The sequence below is a fragment of the Barbus barbus genome (assembly GCF_936440315.1).
Source record: "Barbus barbus genome assembly, chromosome: 12".
Taxonomy (NCBI): Eukaryota; Metazoa; Chordata; class Actinopteri; order Cypriniformes; family Cyprinidae; genus Barbus; species Barbus barbus.
In genome coordinates this window covers 32847106-32863931 of record NC_136740.1, presented here as the reverse complement: position 1 = coordinate 32863931, position 16826 = coordinate 32847106, and the positions used below count along the sequence as shown (strand labels likewise).

Here is a 16826-nt window from a genome sequence, read left to right as displayed (position 1 = left end):
TCCATCACGTGAAGCCTCCCTGTGTTGTAGAAGTGTAAGACGTACGGGAAGAGCGCAGGATTGCGGTCGAAGTAGAACTCGTTCTCGGAGTCGTCGTAGTCGTCGCAGAGCTCGAGGATGGACTCTTTGGAGCGGCACCGGAGCAGGCGCGCGAGCCTGGTCTCTGGGAACCGAGAGAGTCGCTGGGAAAGCAGCCGCCGCCGGAAGCCTCCCACATTGATGCGAATAGCGCCGTCCTCCGGAGCCCAGCTCATGACTGACCGATCGATCAGAGAACAAACACAATCACTGTGAGCTCCGTCTGTCTCTGAAGAGATGACACACACACATGAGAAACCACTCTCCTTCATCAATATATGCATACGTCTCTCATTTCCTCACAGAAACCTTTCATCTGTCGCACGAATCACGAACAGAATCCTCCCGGTGAAACCGAGCGCGGCGATTCCGCTCCGAGCCCGTTTCTGAAGATGTGATTTATTTGTGAGGCGATTTATATCGTTATGAACTCACGGCGATATTCCAGCGCTCACAACACGCGCACAGCTGCAGGCGCGCGCACGACAGTGACGACACTGAATGATATCATCGGACAAAACAGCTCAAAATGTAAAAATGCTGGTGACTTTCACACATCTCTGGAAAATATCCTCCAGAGTCTTGAAGAATCCACGAAGACGTGATGGGCGCGACTACCGACAGACAACAAGTGCAGCATCAGTCTCGATCGAAAGCGCGTCTCACTGTAAATATATACCAATGTTTGTAAATGAGAAGTGGTTCTCAAACAGTTTACCTGGATAAATAAAGGTTAAAAAAAAAAAAAAAATATGATGTCTGTCATGATCATAACCAGCGTGAAGCAGCTCAGGAGCTTTTTTTTTTTTTTTGGCCATTGTGGTTTTCACTACATAAAATAACGTCTGGATAGAAGCATCTGACCAATGAATAAATGTAAATGTCTTGAACAGCAGTTGAGATGATCAGAACATCAGCCTGTTGAGAAGAGCTCAGTTCAAATACCAGCCTTTTCTGGAAATAATATACAGAAATGTGCTTTTCTTTTCTTTATCTTTAACATGATAATAAGCCATTTTGATTGTTGCTACAGTATGTTGGCCGTTTTATTTGTTAATGTTTCAAAGGCCACTTGTGTTACTGTAAACATTACAATCACACATTTAAACACACATTCTCGGTGTTAACATGCATCAATGTACTGTAATGTAAGATAATAGATCTACTGTCCATCCAGCACAGACTGACCCCGCCTGCAACTCACACACACTCACAGAACACTATTGTCCTGCCCTGCACAAAGAGTCCTGTAAGCATGAGCACACACACACACACAGAAAGTCCCAGCACTGCCTCTCATTCCTGTACCGGAGAAGCTGTATGTATTTCTGCTCATAATTGTTTTGTTGAAGATACTGCTGTTAATATTCATAATAAATGTGGACTGAGCCTTTCAATTCTTATTAGTCTTGTTATTTCATGACCTGTTTAGTGGTTGCTTATTGTGAAGTACTGTTGGTGTTTGATGTCAGGTTGTTCCTAAGCCTTTTTAAGATTTAAGATTGGTAAGATTTATGGAATTTGACACGAAGAAGGTCAATACTGTCCAAAATTAATTAGAACATTTATATGAATATGTATTATCTGCCATTAGATCAGCAAATGTGAAGAAAATAAAGTTCAGTTAATAGAGGTGTTCTGAAGAGTTTTCTTTCTGTCACTCTGAAAGTCAATGTTATTTGTGTTGACATACTCTTCAGGAATGTGAAGTTTTTGATTCCCTGTCAAGGATTTCACATCGGTTTTCTTTTCTTTTGACTCAGATCATGGTTGTATGTTATGTCATGTGTGAGCTCTGTCTGATCTGTATGAATGTACACAGATGGTAAAACAGACTGATCGTAGAGCTCGGAACAGCAGCTGAATGTCAGAGAGATGAACATCACCACAGCTGTGCTGAATTTGTGTCTGTTGTTCTTTTCATTTGCCAGTGGTGCAGTGTGTTTGTGAATGTGGTTATCCACTCTCTTTACATGCCTTGTGGGAACGACAGGTGAAGATCCAGGATGGAGGTACAAAAATAACAGTGCAGGAAACCTCTAATCTGAAACTAAACTAAACTCAATCTACAGCCACTGCTACCTCTAATCTGAAACTAAACTCAATCTGCAGCCACTGCGACCTCTAATCTGAAACTAAACTCAATCTGCAGCCACTGCTACCTTTAATCTGAAACTAAACTCAATCTACAGCCACTGCGACCTCTAATCTGAAACTAAACTCAAACTACAGCCACTGCGACCTCTAATCTGAAACTAAACTCAAACTACAGCCACTGCGACCTCTAATCTGAAACTAAACTCAAACTACAGCCACTGCGACCTCTAATCTGAAACTAAACTCAAACTACAGCCACTGCGACCTCTAATCTGAAACTAAACTCAAACTACAGCAACTGCGACCTCTAATCTGAAACTAAACTCAAACTACAGCCACTGCGACCTCTAATCTGAAACGAAACTCAATCTGCAGCCACTGCGACCTCTAATCTGAAACTAAACTCAATCTACAGCCACTGCTACCTCTAATCTGAAACTAAACTCAATCTACAGCCACTGCTACCTCTAATCTGAAACTAAACTCAATCTACAGCCACTGCTACCTCTAATCTGAAACTAAACTCAAACTACAGCCACTGCGACCTCTAATCTGAAACTAAACTCAAACTACAGCCACTGCTACCTTTAATCTGAAACTAAACTCAATCTACAGCCACTGTGACCTCTAATCTGAAACTAAACTCAATCTACAGCCACTGCTACCTCTAATCTGAAACTAAACTCAATCTACAGCTACTGCGACCTCTAATCTGAAACTAAACTCAATCTACAGCCACTGTGACCTCTAATCTGAAACGAAACTCAATCTGCAGCCACTGCTACCTCTAATCTGAAACTAAACTCAAACTACAGCTACTGCGACCTCTAATCTGAAACTAAACTCAATCTGCAGCCACTGCTACCTCTAATCTGAAACTAAACTCAATCTACAGCCACTGTGACCTCTAATCTGAAACGAAACTCAATCTGCAGCCACTGCTACCTCTAATCTGAAACTAAACTCAAACTACAGCTACTGCAACCTCTAATCTGAAACTAAACTCAATCTACAGCCACTGTGACCTCTAATCTGAAACTAAACTCAATCTACAGCCACTGCTACCTCTAATCTGAAACTAAACTCAATCTACAGCCACTGTGACCTCTAATCTGAAACTAAACTCAATCTACAGCTACTGCGACCTCTAATCTGAAACGAAACTCAATCTGCAGCCACTGCTACCTCTAATCTGAAACTAAACTCAAACTACAGCTACTGCGACCTCTAATCTGAAACTAAACTCAATCTACAGCCACTGTGACCTCTAATCTGAAACTAAACTCAATCTACAGCCACTGCGACCTCTAATCTGAAACTAAACTCAATCTACAGCCACTGCGACCTGGGTGTAAACCCTACGCTGGGCTTTGCAACGTCCATCTTTACGATAAATATTTACACCTGTTGCACCAACTAAAACTACGATCAGGCGCAACTACGCCGGCATAGACGATGCGCGTCCACGCTGACACGTTCTCCTGCAGTTATATATAGCGGCGACGACGTTCACGCTGCAATGGCTACAACTACTAATATAGAACTGAATTGCGGACAGCATAGCAAGTGAAGCCACCGCACCATGATTTCACTGAGTAAACATTTTCTAACAAGTCCACATTTTTATATCTGAAGTCTCCCTGCACGTTCCCCTGACAGATTTCTTCCAACAAACATTAAAAATGAAAGCAGCAGGTTAAGTAAAATATAATTAATGCAATACAATACTTCTCTCTAGTTATTGTTTTCTAGCTGACTATCGAGTTTATGTACAATGAATGTCTTTCCTGAGGTAGTCAAATGTGACTTTACATGACATTGTGTGTTTTACTGACGTCTTTCTGTGGCTGAAAAAACACATTTATAGTTTGTATTTTGTGATAAAACTGACAGAATTTGAAAGCTGATACTTTATTTCTGATTAAAAGCAACAAAGCACAAAACGTACTGCGATTATTGGATGGCAGGCATGCTACAAATAGCCTAATGAATGGAATTAAAGACGTGAAATATTTCCAAGCATTTTGTCCTTCCAAGCAAGATGCCGAATGGTAGGCTACATTTCTTTTAATAATCCCAGATCATATGTAATATTTTACTGCATAATTACAAGCTGTACATAAGTATTTTTTTAGGCAGCAGCTATTTGCACTAAGTGTAAATAGCATGTTTCGTTTTTTTAGCGATGGATGCTATTTACACTACACTAAGTGCAAATAGCCCACCTTGTTGGCAAAGGCTATTTACACTAACTCCACCCACCAACGCGTGATTGGGTTAGTCAACAATAAAAAATTTTGTATCAGTTTCAGTGGTGGAGATGTGCACGTGCTTTTTGACGCGATCGACCCGAGTTCGATCCTGCCTTTTGCTGGAACTTTTTTTCTTCCTTTTCAAATCTCATATCGCATCGGAAAGGCCTTTATTTACAATAAAAATGAAGGAAATACTAGGGAGGGCTTTATTGTCCCAATAAGATGGCATCCATTTAATCATTTGAATTAAAACTATAATTTGCACTCAATACGTTATTATTGTGTACTGTTTTATAATGTAGGCTTACTACAATACTGAGGTGCAGATAATTGCCACTATTTGCAATAAGTAGTATAAATAGCAGAAAATATTGCTATTTTAACAGTGTAAATAGAATCTATAGCTATTTGCACTTAGTGTAAATAGCCGCTGCCTTTTTTTTTTATTAGTTCAATTAGGCTATTGTCGACAGAGTGTAATAGTCAACACCGAGCTCTGCGATTGATATCGCTTATCCTGCCCGAAAAGACCATAAACATTACAGTTCATGTCTGCACTAATAATTACCTAACAGACATGAATCCTAAAAACTAATAATGTCCGAGCAAATCATGAGTTTTCACTTTACACCTACCTCTGACTAGGCGTAAGATTTAGTGTCAGACGTAGCACTACGCCGTAGACCGCACTATGTATAAATTCTACGCACGACTTAGAGTTTTACGTCCAGGCCAATCTTACAACCGGGTGTACGTCCAGCTGGTGCAACCGACCCCAGGGCCTGTATTCACAAAACATTTGATCTCACCACTAAGAGTTCTCCTAAATAGCAGTAAAGGTTTCCTCTTAAACCCTATTCACAAAGCTGCTGAGACAAACTTTACTAAGGAACAGAGAGAAGTCTTCAGATCAGAGTAAATAAGGGCGGGGTTTACCTCGTTGCTATGGATGATGTCAGCATGCTTATTAACTATGCACACAGTGATTGGCTGATAGTCTCTGTCAGAGATTTATTCATAGGAATATTGTAGAGCGCCATATTATGTTGCCATATTCAAATAAAGATTTTAAAATGCAGGCTAAGTGTCACGAATTAAACAAGTATATGTTATATGTTCAGAATAATCATTGCTGGTAGTAATAAATAAAAATATAAAAACAAACAAACTGGACACAAGAACATCTGTTACTTCTTCCCAGCTGGTTAATGAAAACAAGGATATAATCAAAGGAGAATCTGGAGCTGGGGTAACCTCCAAAACTAAAGGTGATACCTATTTAAAAACTCATTGTCAAATATTTCTCAAATGTTTACGTTCCGAGGCAGATTGGTGGCAACAGCTATTTTAGGATAGTTGTGTCTTATGAGTCCTCTTCACTACTCCTAACGTTTCACAGATTTAGGAGCTAGTTTTAGCACTAAAACACTTTGTGATGGCTATTACTTTTAAGATTTAAATCAGCAAATTATGAGCTACTTTTAGCCTTAAGATATTTTGTGAATATGGGCCCTGAAGAGTTTTACTTTAGCACACACTACACTTTTCTGCCTGTTTCTGAATTTGCTCATGTAGCTCATGCTCTTGAATCATTCTTGTTGGTCCTGGAGAAATAATTCAGCCAATGGTGTTTTAGGGATGAGGAACGTGCTGGATTGGGCACTGTGTACAGTGTATAGATCGGGCTCCTCATGGCTCCGGGCCCCTGTACTCCATCCCATCTTCCCTCACTAGTGACGCCCCTGAGCTGATGTTTTGTGTTCGTAGGTTTATATCGTGGGGATCTGCATCGCAGTATGTGGAAACTTTCTCATCAGCATCTCCTTAAATATCCAGGTGAAGCTCGGCTTGTGCACACGATCACACACACAAGCGCTCTGTCAGTGTTTCGGTGTGTGTTTGATGTTTAGAGATCATGTCTTCTAAACTGTGGTAGTGTCGCTGGTGTTTGTGCAGAAATACACGCATGTGCGTCAGTCGCAGCGAGGGACGAAGCCGTACTACACCAGCCGTCTGTGGTGGTGCGGGATCCTGCTGATGGGTTTGGGGGAGCTGGGGAACTTTGCTGCATATGGATTCGCTCCGGCGTCGCTCATCGCTCCTCTCGGCAGTGTGTCTGTCATCGGTAAGAGCTCGTCATCATCCATTAAAACACGGCACAGTCGATCATAGGTCTGATTGCTGCAGTTCTGTAGTTCAATGTCAGTATTTTACTCTTTGACTGATGTTCAGAAGCATGTAAAGTTGCTTCTGTCTGTCTCTCTTTCAGCGAGTGCCGTCATTTCTGTGGTGTTCCTCAAGGAAACGTTACGTGCTTCAGACATCCTTGGTGAGATTAAAGTCCTTCTCACGTCTCATAGTGAAGTTCTTGTAAACTTTTTTCTAGTCTTCTCTTGTTGTATAGAAAAATAATTAAACTCAAATTATATCACATATACATACAAAGCAAGACTTGGGAAAGTTTGTAAAATCATCAGTTCAACCAGTTAGTATTGAGCTACAGGACCACAAAACCAGTCATAAGGGTCCATTTTTATAATCTTTCCATTGATGTATGGTTTTTTTATGATAGGACAATATTTGTCTGAGATACAACTATTTGAAAATCTGGAATCTGAGGGTGAAATAAAATCTAAATATTGAGAAAATCTCCTTTAAAGTTGCAATAGGGTCTGGCTGCAGACATGCACTTGCACTCTCAGACTTGCACTCGCGAGTGACGTCACTTGCAGTCTTTTTATTTTTTATTTTGTTCTATTTATTGATTATTTTTTGTTTGAATAGCTCAACATTTTACAACAGTAGCTAGGTGGTGAAGACAAGAAAAAAGAAACTAAATTAAAATGTCACTTGCACACGAATCTTGTGCGTTACCAATGGAGACAAGACGCTGTGGTGGTTAAACGATTAAAACTAATTTAGTACAATAACAAACAGGGTCCTGCAAGTCATCTGTGCGAGAAAAAGACAAGACCCGCAAATCCGTGGCTACAGAACAACAGAATATGAACGCAATGCTTCTTCAATGCAAGTTTCTAGAAAACCATAGAAAACCATAAACACTTAATATGGTTTAATGTATTAAGATACATTAAGTTCAATTAAAAGATAAAATTCAATGTATAGTTATTATTAAATGTACTACAAGGCAAGCAGACGGCCATGAACACAATACGCAAAATTTCACTTGTCCTCTCATACAGCAAAACGCTTAATGTGGCATAATGAACTAAATTGAATAATAATATAATAAGACAGTTCATTAGCCTATAAGTCTTGTTGACACAAAGATACAGACCAGCAGATATGAATGTGCATTATGAAATGCATTAAGTGATCTTAAAAGGACGCAATGCGTTAAAATGCACGTCTTCAATCTTAACACATTAAGCCATATTTTAATCTTAACACATTAAGCCATATTAAGTGTCTATGGTTTTCTATGGGAGGAAACCGCTTAACGAGAAACTTTGTGCATTGCGTTCATATTCTGCTGTTCTGTAGCCACGGATTTGCGGGTCTTGTCTTTTTCTCCCACAGATGACTTGCAGGACCCTATTCGTTATTGTACTAAATTAGCGGGGAAGTCGTGGCCTAATGGTTAGAGAGTCGGACTCGTAATCCAAAGGTTGTGGGTTCGAGTCTCGGGCCGGCAGGGATTGTAGGTGGGGGGAGTGAATGTCCAGCTCTCTCTCCACCCTCAATACCACGACTGAGGTGCCCTTGAGCAAGACACCGAACCCCCAACTGCTCCCTGGGCGCCGCAGCATAAAATGGCTGCCCACTGCTCCGGGTGTATGTTCACGGTGTGTGTGTGTTCACTTGTGTGTGCACGTTGGATGGGTTAAATGCAGAGCACAAATTCCGAGTATGGGTCACCATACTTGACTGAATGTCACTTCACTTCACTTCCTCGAATAGAAAATCATTTTAAATAAAACACGTAGCTTAATGGACAAAGACAATGATATAAAAGAGCTGTAGATTGTTTATTCTATTTGGAAAAATGCTTAACGTGAAGCTTTGCATGTTGCGTTTATTCTGGGCTCACCTGCCTGTACATTAGTTATGTATATTTTAATAATGATGAGGAGCATGAGTTTGATCTTTGTCATCTTAGTCCATTATGCCACATTATCCCACGTTTTGCGGTATGGGAGGAAAATACTATATACATATTCATTATATTAATAAACTGTATATTGAATTTGATATTTTAATCTTAACACATTAAGCCATATTAAGTGTCTATGGTTTTCTACGGGAGGAAACCGCTTAACGAGAAACTTTGTGCATTGCGTTCATATTCTGCTGTTCTGTAGCCACGGATTTGCGGGTCTTGTCTTTTTCTCCCACAGATGACTTGCAGGACCCTATTCGTTATTGTACTAAATTAGTTTTAATCGTTTAAGCACCACAGCGTCTTTGTCTCCATTGGCAACGCAAGTGACGTCGCAGGTAGTGGAGAGTGCAAGTACTGAGAGTGCAAGTGTCTGAGAGTGCAAGTACTGAGAGTGCAAGTACTGAGAGTGCAAGTGTCTGAGAGTGCAAGTGTCTGAGAGTGCAAGTACAGAAAGTGCAAGTGTCTGAGAGTGCAAGTACTGAGAGTGCAAGTGTCTGAGAGTGCAAGTGTCTGAGAGTGCAAGTGTCTGAGAGTGCAAGTACTGAGAGTGCAAGTACTGAGTGCAAGTGTCTGAGAGTGCAAGTACTGAGAGTGCAAGTGTCTGAGAGTGCAAGTGTCTGAGAGTGCAAGTGTCTGAGAGTGCAAGTGTCTGAGAGTGCAAGTGTCTGAGAGTGCAAGTACTGAGAGTGCAAGTGTCTGAGAGTGCAAGTACTGAGAGTGCAAGTACTGAGAGTGCAAGTGTCTGAGAGTGCAAGTGTCTGAGAGTGCAAGTACTGAGAGTGCAAGTACTGAGAGTGCAAGTGTCTGAGAGTGCAAGTGTCTGAGAGTGCAAGTGTCTGAGACTGCAAGTGTCTGAGAGTGCAAGTACTGAGAGTGCAAGTACTGAGAGTGCAAGTGTCTGAAAGTGCAAGTGTCTGAGAGTGCAAGTGTCTGAGAGTGCAAGTGTCTGAGAGTGCAAGTACTGAGAGTGCAAGTGTCTGAGAGTGCAAGTACTGAGAGTGCAAGTGTCTGAGAGTGCAAGTACTGAGACTGCAAGTGTCTGAGAGTGCAAGTACTGAGAGTGCAAGTACTGAGAGTGCAAGTGTCTGAGAGTGCAAGTGTCTGAGAGTGCAAGTACTGAGAGTGCAAGTGTCTGAGAGTGCAAGTGTCTGAGAGTGCAAGTACTGAGAATGCAAGTGTCTGAGAGTGCAAGTACTGAGAGTGCAAGTGTCTGAGAGTGCAAGTACTGAGACTGCAAGTGTCTGAGAGTGCAAGTACTGAGAGTGCAAGTACTGAGAGTGCAAGTGTCTGAGAGTGCAAGTGTCTGAGAGTGCAAGTGCAAGTCTGCAGCCAGACCCTTCTAAAGTTGTCCAAAAGGGGTGGTGATGGCGCAGTGGATAAGACACATGCCTTTGGTGTGAGAGACCCGGGTTCGAATCCACTGTGAGACACCAATGTGTCCCTGAGCAAGACACTTAACCCCTAGTTGCTCCAGAGGCGTGCGACCTCTGACATATATAGCAATTGTAAGTCGCTTTGGATAAAAGCGTCAGCTAAATGAATACATGTAAATGAAGTTCTTAGCAATGCATATTACTAATCAAAAATTAAGTTTTGATATATTTACGGTAGAAAATTTACAAAATATCTTCATGGAACATGATCTTTACTTAATATCCTAATGATTTTTGGCATAAAAGAAAAATTTATAATTTTGATCCATACAATGTATTGTTGGCTATTGCTACAAATATACCTGTGCTACTGATGACTGCTTTTGTGCTCCAGGGTCACATATATGTAATCATTCCTCCAGAAATCAGGAGAGTATTATTAGTTGAATTCATATTTATTGTTGTTGTTGACTAAAGCTTATTGGGTCCAGACTGAATCAGTTCAGTGGGATAGAAAAGCAGGAGTCTTTAGCGTCTGCTGAAGAGCACTTCAGTTTGAAACAGTAGGAAACGAGACACCAGTCATCCACAAACCGCAACACTCCGATCATCATGTAATATGAACACGTTTCAATCAACTTTCCTCAGAGTTCTTGTAATGAAGGCGATTTGTTGGCAGGAGGTGCTTTAGCGCTGACCGGAACCTACTTTCTGGTGACTTTCGCCCCTCATTCATCACCTCATGTCACGGCCAACATGGTGGAGCGCTCGCTGGTCAGCTGGACCTTCCTGATCTACTTCGTAAGTCTGCTCAATCTTGACCAAGTTACAGCCAGTGTTGGAGAAAGTTACTTTTAAAAGTAATGCATTACAATATTGCGTTACTCCCTAAAAAATAACTAATTACGTTACTTAGCTACTTTTTATGGAAAGTACTGTGTTACGTTACTTTTGCGTTACTTTTTAAATATGAGTAGGGCTTGATTGTTTTTAATACAAGAAGTTCTAATTATAGCAAATGTTAAAGCCCTTTTACATCAAAAAGAGTAATGAATGAACCTCAGGCTGAAGGAAAAGTAAATTCACGTCTGTACAGTAGAACACAGGAGAAGAAGGTTCAACACTCTTCAGCAATAAAAAACAATGAAGCACAATTGTTATTCTATTACAATTGTTTAATAATTGTTTATCTAAAGTCATTTGTCTAGAACTACAGTAACAGCATGTTCACACAGCGCACTGTCAGTCAATAAATGGGAAAAAAGTAACTTGCGTTACTTGTAATGTGTTACATTACAGCTAACTGATCAGATTTTATAGAAGAGGCCATTAGTAAAGTGACACCTAGAGATCCACAAACACAAGGTGAAATAAAGACCATGACCAACCTGAACATCAGTTCATATAAATGATGTGGTTCTTCAGAGCAAATCTTTTATCTGTCCGTCTCTCTGCAGATGTTTGAAATGATTCTCTTCGCTATCCTGATGTATCTGTACAAGTGCAGGAACATAAAACACATCGTAATCATGATGATCTTGGTGGCGTTACTCGGTAAGAACAGATTCTCGGTGTGAGACCGTTTCATAACCGTCATGATGAGATGTGTTTGTTGCAGCTTCGGTGACGGTGATCTCGGTGAAAGCGGTTTCAGGAATGATCACAGAGACGATCCGTGGAAGTCACCTGCAGCTCACCTATCCCATCTTCTACATCATGTTCATCATCATGGTCACCTCCTGCGCCTTTCAGATCAAGTGCGTCTGACCCTTCACTAAAACACACACTGATCTCTTACTGAGCTCAGAGGAATCCTGCTCATGTCTCTCCATTTGCTCAGGTTTCTGAATCAGGCCATGAAGATGTTTGATGCCACTGAGATCGTGCCCATCAATTACGTCTTCTTCACCGCCAGTGCCGTCGTTGCTGGTCTGTCCGTTTAAATGTGTTTTGCTGAATAAAAACCAGTTGCTTTTTCTTCCTGAAAACCCAAAAATGCCTGACAGAATTTGTTTGTATTTCTAGGCATTTTATTTTATGAAGAATTTTATGGTTTATCTTTGATATACATCATCATGTTCGTGATCGGGTGAGTGTTTCTCAAAGATTGTTGTAGTTTATAACCATATGTGCCTGTGTGTTTGCGGTTTAAGATGTGTGTGTGTCGCTCAGGTGTCTGCTGGCGTTTACTGGAGTGTTTCTAATCGCGAGAGCTCGTCCCAGAATCAAGATGGACCGTGTGTTTATTTCAATGGGCCAGATTCCAGGTATCCCAATAACACCTGACCGCGATCGAGCCGGCAAACGCTCAGGATATAATGGGACTGTGTTTGTATTTCAGGCAAAAGCTGCACTGATAAAGTGCAGCCTGAGACAGACGACAGTAAATATGGAAAACTGGCCTCTAAACTCACGTGCAACAGCGGGATTCAGGACGAGCCATAGATGCTCCACCCCTGCAGGAGCAACGGAGAACCACACTATGAAGGTAAATTTGGTGCAAAACATCTGAGTGTCTGACAGCAGAATCTGTAGTTGTAGAGAATAGCCACACATGTGTATCAGTAAACTTGAAGACACAGACAAAAGCTGCAAACTTGTAGATGTTTTTCTCTCTCCCACAAACACAACACAATACTTCTCGGATCCTTCATTGCAGAAACACAAATCCTATTCTACGAATCACAAATCCAGAAGCTCGTACTCTCACATGTTGTGCTATTATTGCTGCAGTGAATCTGGATATAAACACATTCACACACCTGCATCAACAATGTGAAGTCACGGATGAATTTGATACATCCACAGATCAGTATTTATATATATTTATTTTCCTCAGATGCTTTTTCGAGCACAAACACAAGTACATAACGACAACTGCTTGAATCTGCTGCTACGAGTCTTAACGCTGTTTTTCACCTGCAAATGACTAGTTTCTCCCTTCAGCACCACATATCTGTGACAAATGGAGCAAAAGTGATGCATCTGTAGACAACAGAGCACTCTTCAGAGATCAGAGGATTTCAGACAATCAGAAGAGCTAGTTTGGGCGCCTATCAGCAGAGGGGAAAAAAAACTTCTTCTGGAGCAGAGCGGCAAACACTGTTGTTTTTCTTTCTTTTTCTGAAATCACTCACCGTTATACTGTACAGTATATTTGTTTATAGTTTAAATATTAAATGAGTTTTGCTCCAACCCTGATAAAACTCACCTACCTGTACCCTTCTAGTAGTGCTACTCAGTGTTGGGCACTAACTAGTTACTAGTAACTTACTGTAATAAAATTACTTTTTGCAGTAACTAGTAGCGTAACTAATTACTAATAAGATTTCAGTGATATTACAGTTACTATCCATAAAACAGCTTAGTTACTTTTGAAGCCTCAACCCTGCTGATTTAAAATCTAACAATCAAATAATTCCTAGATTTATTTTAATAATTTCCACGACTCACACATGCATGTGATGTCTCCAGTGCAGCAGGCAAGCTTGGAATATGGAAAAGCTTACATTCAGCAGATGGAAATATTGCATTATATTGGTTTTGTCAGGAATAAAGATGATCTGAACACTGTTGTGTAAGTTATGGCTGTACTTTACTCTGGCTTTACATCCCTCTGATCAACATGTGCTACATTATATTACTATAATTAAACATCTTTTTGAAAAATCAAACATTTCTTACAAACTTATGTGATTTGATAAAATACATAATGAAATGTATATGTAATGGAGAACTTACAATCAATTAGCTTAAAGCTGCACGTGACAATTAATGAGATGGTGACATTCAATAGAAGTGTTGTATTAATCACTATTGAGTGCTTGTAATAACTTCTGACTGCGATCCAATGTGGATTTTGGTCAAATGATGAGGCAGAAATATGTTATTAGTAACATTCTAGAACAGTTTCATGTGTAAGATACAGTTACAACTTCTGTGCGGCGTGAAGAAACAGTAATGTAACTAGTACTGTAACTAATTACTGTTGCCAGAAAGTAACAAGTAACTATTACTTTTGAAAGGAGTAAGTAGTAATGAGTAATATATTCCATTGTTTGAGTAACTAGCCCAACACTGGTCCTAATGAAGTTAGCTGGTAGAGGTGTGTTTGATCAGGGTTCAAGCTGAACTACAGGACAGTGCCTCCAGAACCAAGATTGCCATCCCTGCTTCAACTCAAGAGGCTTCATAAAACATAAACCCGTTAATTACATAGATTATTATGAGAGTGTCATTTACAAGATGATTAAATATATTTGTTAATATATTTTAAAAAATGATAAATGTACAGTACAACAGTGAGTGATTTCAGAAAAAGAAAATGTACCTTTGCTGCTGTCCGCTCCGGAAGATGCCCGTAGATTTTATTATTACCCCCTGCTCGTTCGGGTGCCAACGGATAGGCACCTAAACTACACTGTAGAGACTGCTGTAAATTTTAGCTGGATATATTATTACGGTATTCTCATTTAAAATATTATTCCTGTATTGTCAATATTAGTACTGTTCAGTTATTTTCATTTTTCACCTGTATAAAACAAATAGGAGTACAACACTATATACCGTATTATTTTACAACCCCATAAAGAGCACAATAACTCATTAGCATTTGTCTTTATAATATTCTTTTTAATTGTTGAACATGTTCTTTTTAAAAATACAAATGATAAATCTTCATCTCTAGCATGTTGAGCTGAAAAAGGGCATCAGCACAGGCCCCAGGGGACAGTATCTGCAGCATGGCAAAACAGACTTCACAGAAATAACATGGTTTGTGTTCTTGTGTTAAATTTCAGTAATTTTGGCAAAGTTGACAAGCTCTCTGATGAGAAACACCACGAGGGGATTCAGGCTGATGCTTTGTCTTTGCGCACTCTTTCCAGAAATCCATCTGATCTGTGACTGAATGGCATTTGGTGTTGATTCTCAGAATGAACCTGCAAGCACAAGAAAATAAATAATCAAAGAAGTGTTTACAGAATTTGCCCTAACTGACAGATTTTGTGCTGTATGCACTTTGATATTAATTAAAAATACAATATACTCTCTGAACGCACCTACAAGGAAGGTGCATAATTAGTTGATAATCCATCACAAATCATTAAATTTATAATGCATTCCTGTAGATCAAAGTCAAGTCACCATTATTTTATATAGTGCTTTTTACAATGCAGATTGTGTCAAAGCAGCTTTACCGTATTAAACAGGGAAATACTGTGTTGAGATACTGTGTCGTTCTCCTCTGGCCAGACGAAACCAGCAGGTTGTTCCATGCAGCAGAGTCAGATTGTGCAAAGGTCTCATCTGGTTCCTGTGGTCTTGTCCCGATGGCCGTCTTGGAGACAGGGTCTTCACTGGGGATCAGTCTCTGGGCTCATCTAGGTGTCCTGGCTGTAGAGGTCATCTCTAGGTGCTGATCCACCATCTGATCTGGATACCGTCTGGATCTGGGTGGCTACGGTGACCTCGGAATAAGAAAGAAACAGACTAATATTAGCGTAGATGCTATTCTTCTAACGATGTAACAAGTACATCAGGTGTTTTGGGAAGTGTTCCCGGTTCCGCTTGATCCTAATTAATGCAGCCTAACAATCCTTTAACGGATCTGAATTATAGAAATGTGATAGTGTATTATGTGTAAGCCAGGTTAAAGAGATGGGTCTTTAATCTAGATTTAAACTGACAGAGTGTGTCTGTCTCCTGAACAGTGTTAGGTAGATTGTTCCAGAGTTTGGGAGCTAAATAGGAAAAGGATCTGCCGCCTGCAGTTGATTTTGATATTCTAGATATTATCAAATGGCCAGAGTTTTGAGATCGCAGCGGACGTGAAGGACTATAATGTGATAAGAGCTCGCTCGAATACTGAGGAGCCAAACCATTCAGGGCTTTATAGGTAATTAGCAAGATCTTAAAATGTATACGATGTTTAATAGGGAACCAGTGCAGTGTTGACAGAACCAGGCTAATGTGGTCATACTTCCTGGTTCTAGTAAGAACTCTAGCTGCTGCATTTTGAACCAGCTGGAGTTTGTTTATTAAACGTGCAGAGCAACCACCCAATAAAGCATTACAATAATCTAACCTCGAGGTCATGAATGCATGAATTAATGTTTCTGCATTTGACATTGAGAGCATTGTGTTATGTTGCTGAAATAATGGGGTTGACTCCCAGGGAATGGATAACGATTTAAAAACAAACAAAAAACCTTTAACTAGTTTAATTCGGCTAACTTACCAGTTGATGTTATCCCTGTTATGATGGCTATCACAAGAAAAGCCTCCAACTGGAATGTATTGCAGATGATATGATCCTGAGCACAAACTAGAAAATAATAATAAAAAAGCAGTAATTAAAAATACTGTTTGGGTAACTTAACTCAATAAAGTGTACATAATGCAGCACAAGTTGCTTTGGATTAAAGCATCTGGCAAATGCAGGAATGTAAATATAATGTAAAATCAAATGTATTTTGAGTTACCTAATTTAAATAAAACTGACAGCGGTCCATATGATGATTCTGCCCCTCACGGTCAGCTTCCCTGTTAGTGCTCGGAGCAATCTCCTGTAACAGAGCCAATCCTGTCAGTGTTACTGTAGTTTATGGTCAGAGAACTACCATACAATAACACAATTTACAGGTTATAATAAAAGAAACAACATTCAGAATATGTGTTAGCCAAACGTCCTATATATTGCTAGTCTGTTCCTCTACAGCCGTTCTGTGGGTTATTGAGCAGCAGCCAGTGTCTAATTCTGATAATATATGGCAGCATACTCACCTGTTATTAACACCTCTATGATTCAATCTCAAGAAAAGACTATTACACCTCCGTTACAGAGACATTACCAACAGACTAAAACCTGACAATAAAATACAAAAGATGCACATCAGCGGT

General features: G+C 40.1%; 2 protein-coding genes across 2 annotated transcripts in view; one reads left to right on the top strand and one right to left on the bottom strand.

Moving 5' to 3' along the window:
• LOC306878596 (delayed-rectifier potassium channel regulatory subunit KCNS2-like) overlaps positions 1-254 on the bottom strand; it is a gene marked incomplete at both ends in the record, with an annotated part of 1407 nt that extends 1153 nt beyond the window's left edge. The window contains one exon of the mRNA XM_079431018.1: positions 1-254. This exon is cut by the window's left edge and continues 1153 nt beyond it. Within this exon, the coding sequence (XP_079287144.1) occupies positions 1-254 (254 nt within the window).
• Positions 255-2084: 1830 nt separating this feature from the next.
• On the top strand, positions 2085-12371 carry LOC306878595 (NIPA-like protein 2; the record flags this gene model as incomplete). Its single annotated transcript, XM_079431017.1, has 11 exons — positions 2085-2090; positions 6198-6266; positions 6387-6555; positions 6700-6759; positions 10606-10727; positions 11384-11480; positions 11545-11683; positions 11767-11855; positions 11952-12015; positions 12099-12193; positions 12268-12371. The coding sequence occupies 11 exons, from the start codon at positions 2085-2087 to the stop codon at positions 12369-12371; spliced, it is 1014 nt and encodes a 337-aa protein (XP_079287143.1).
• Positions 12372-16826: the final 4455 nt, after the last annotated feature.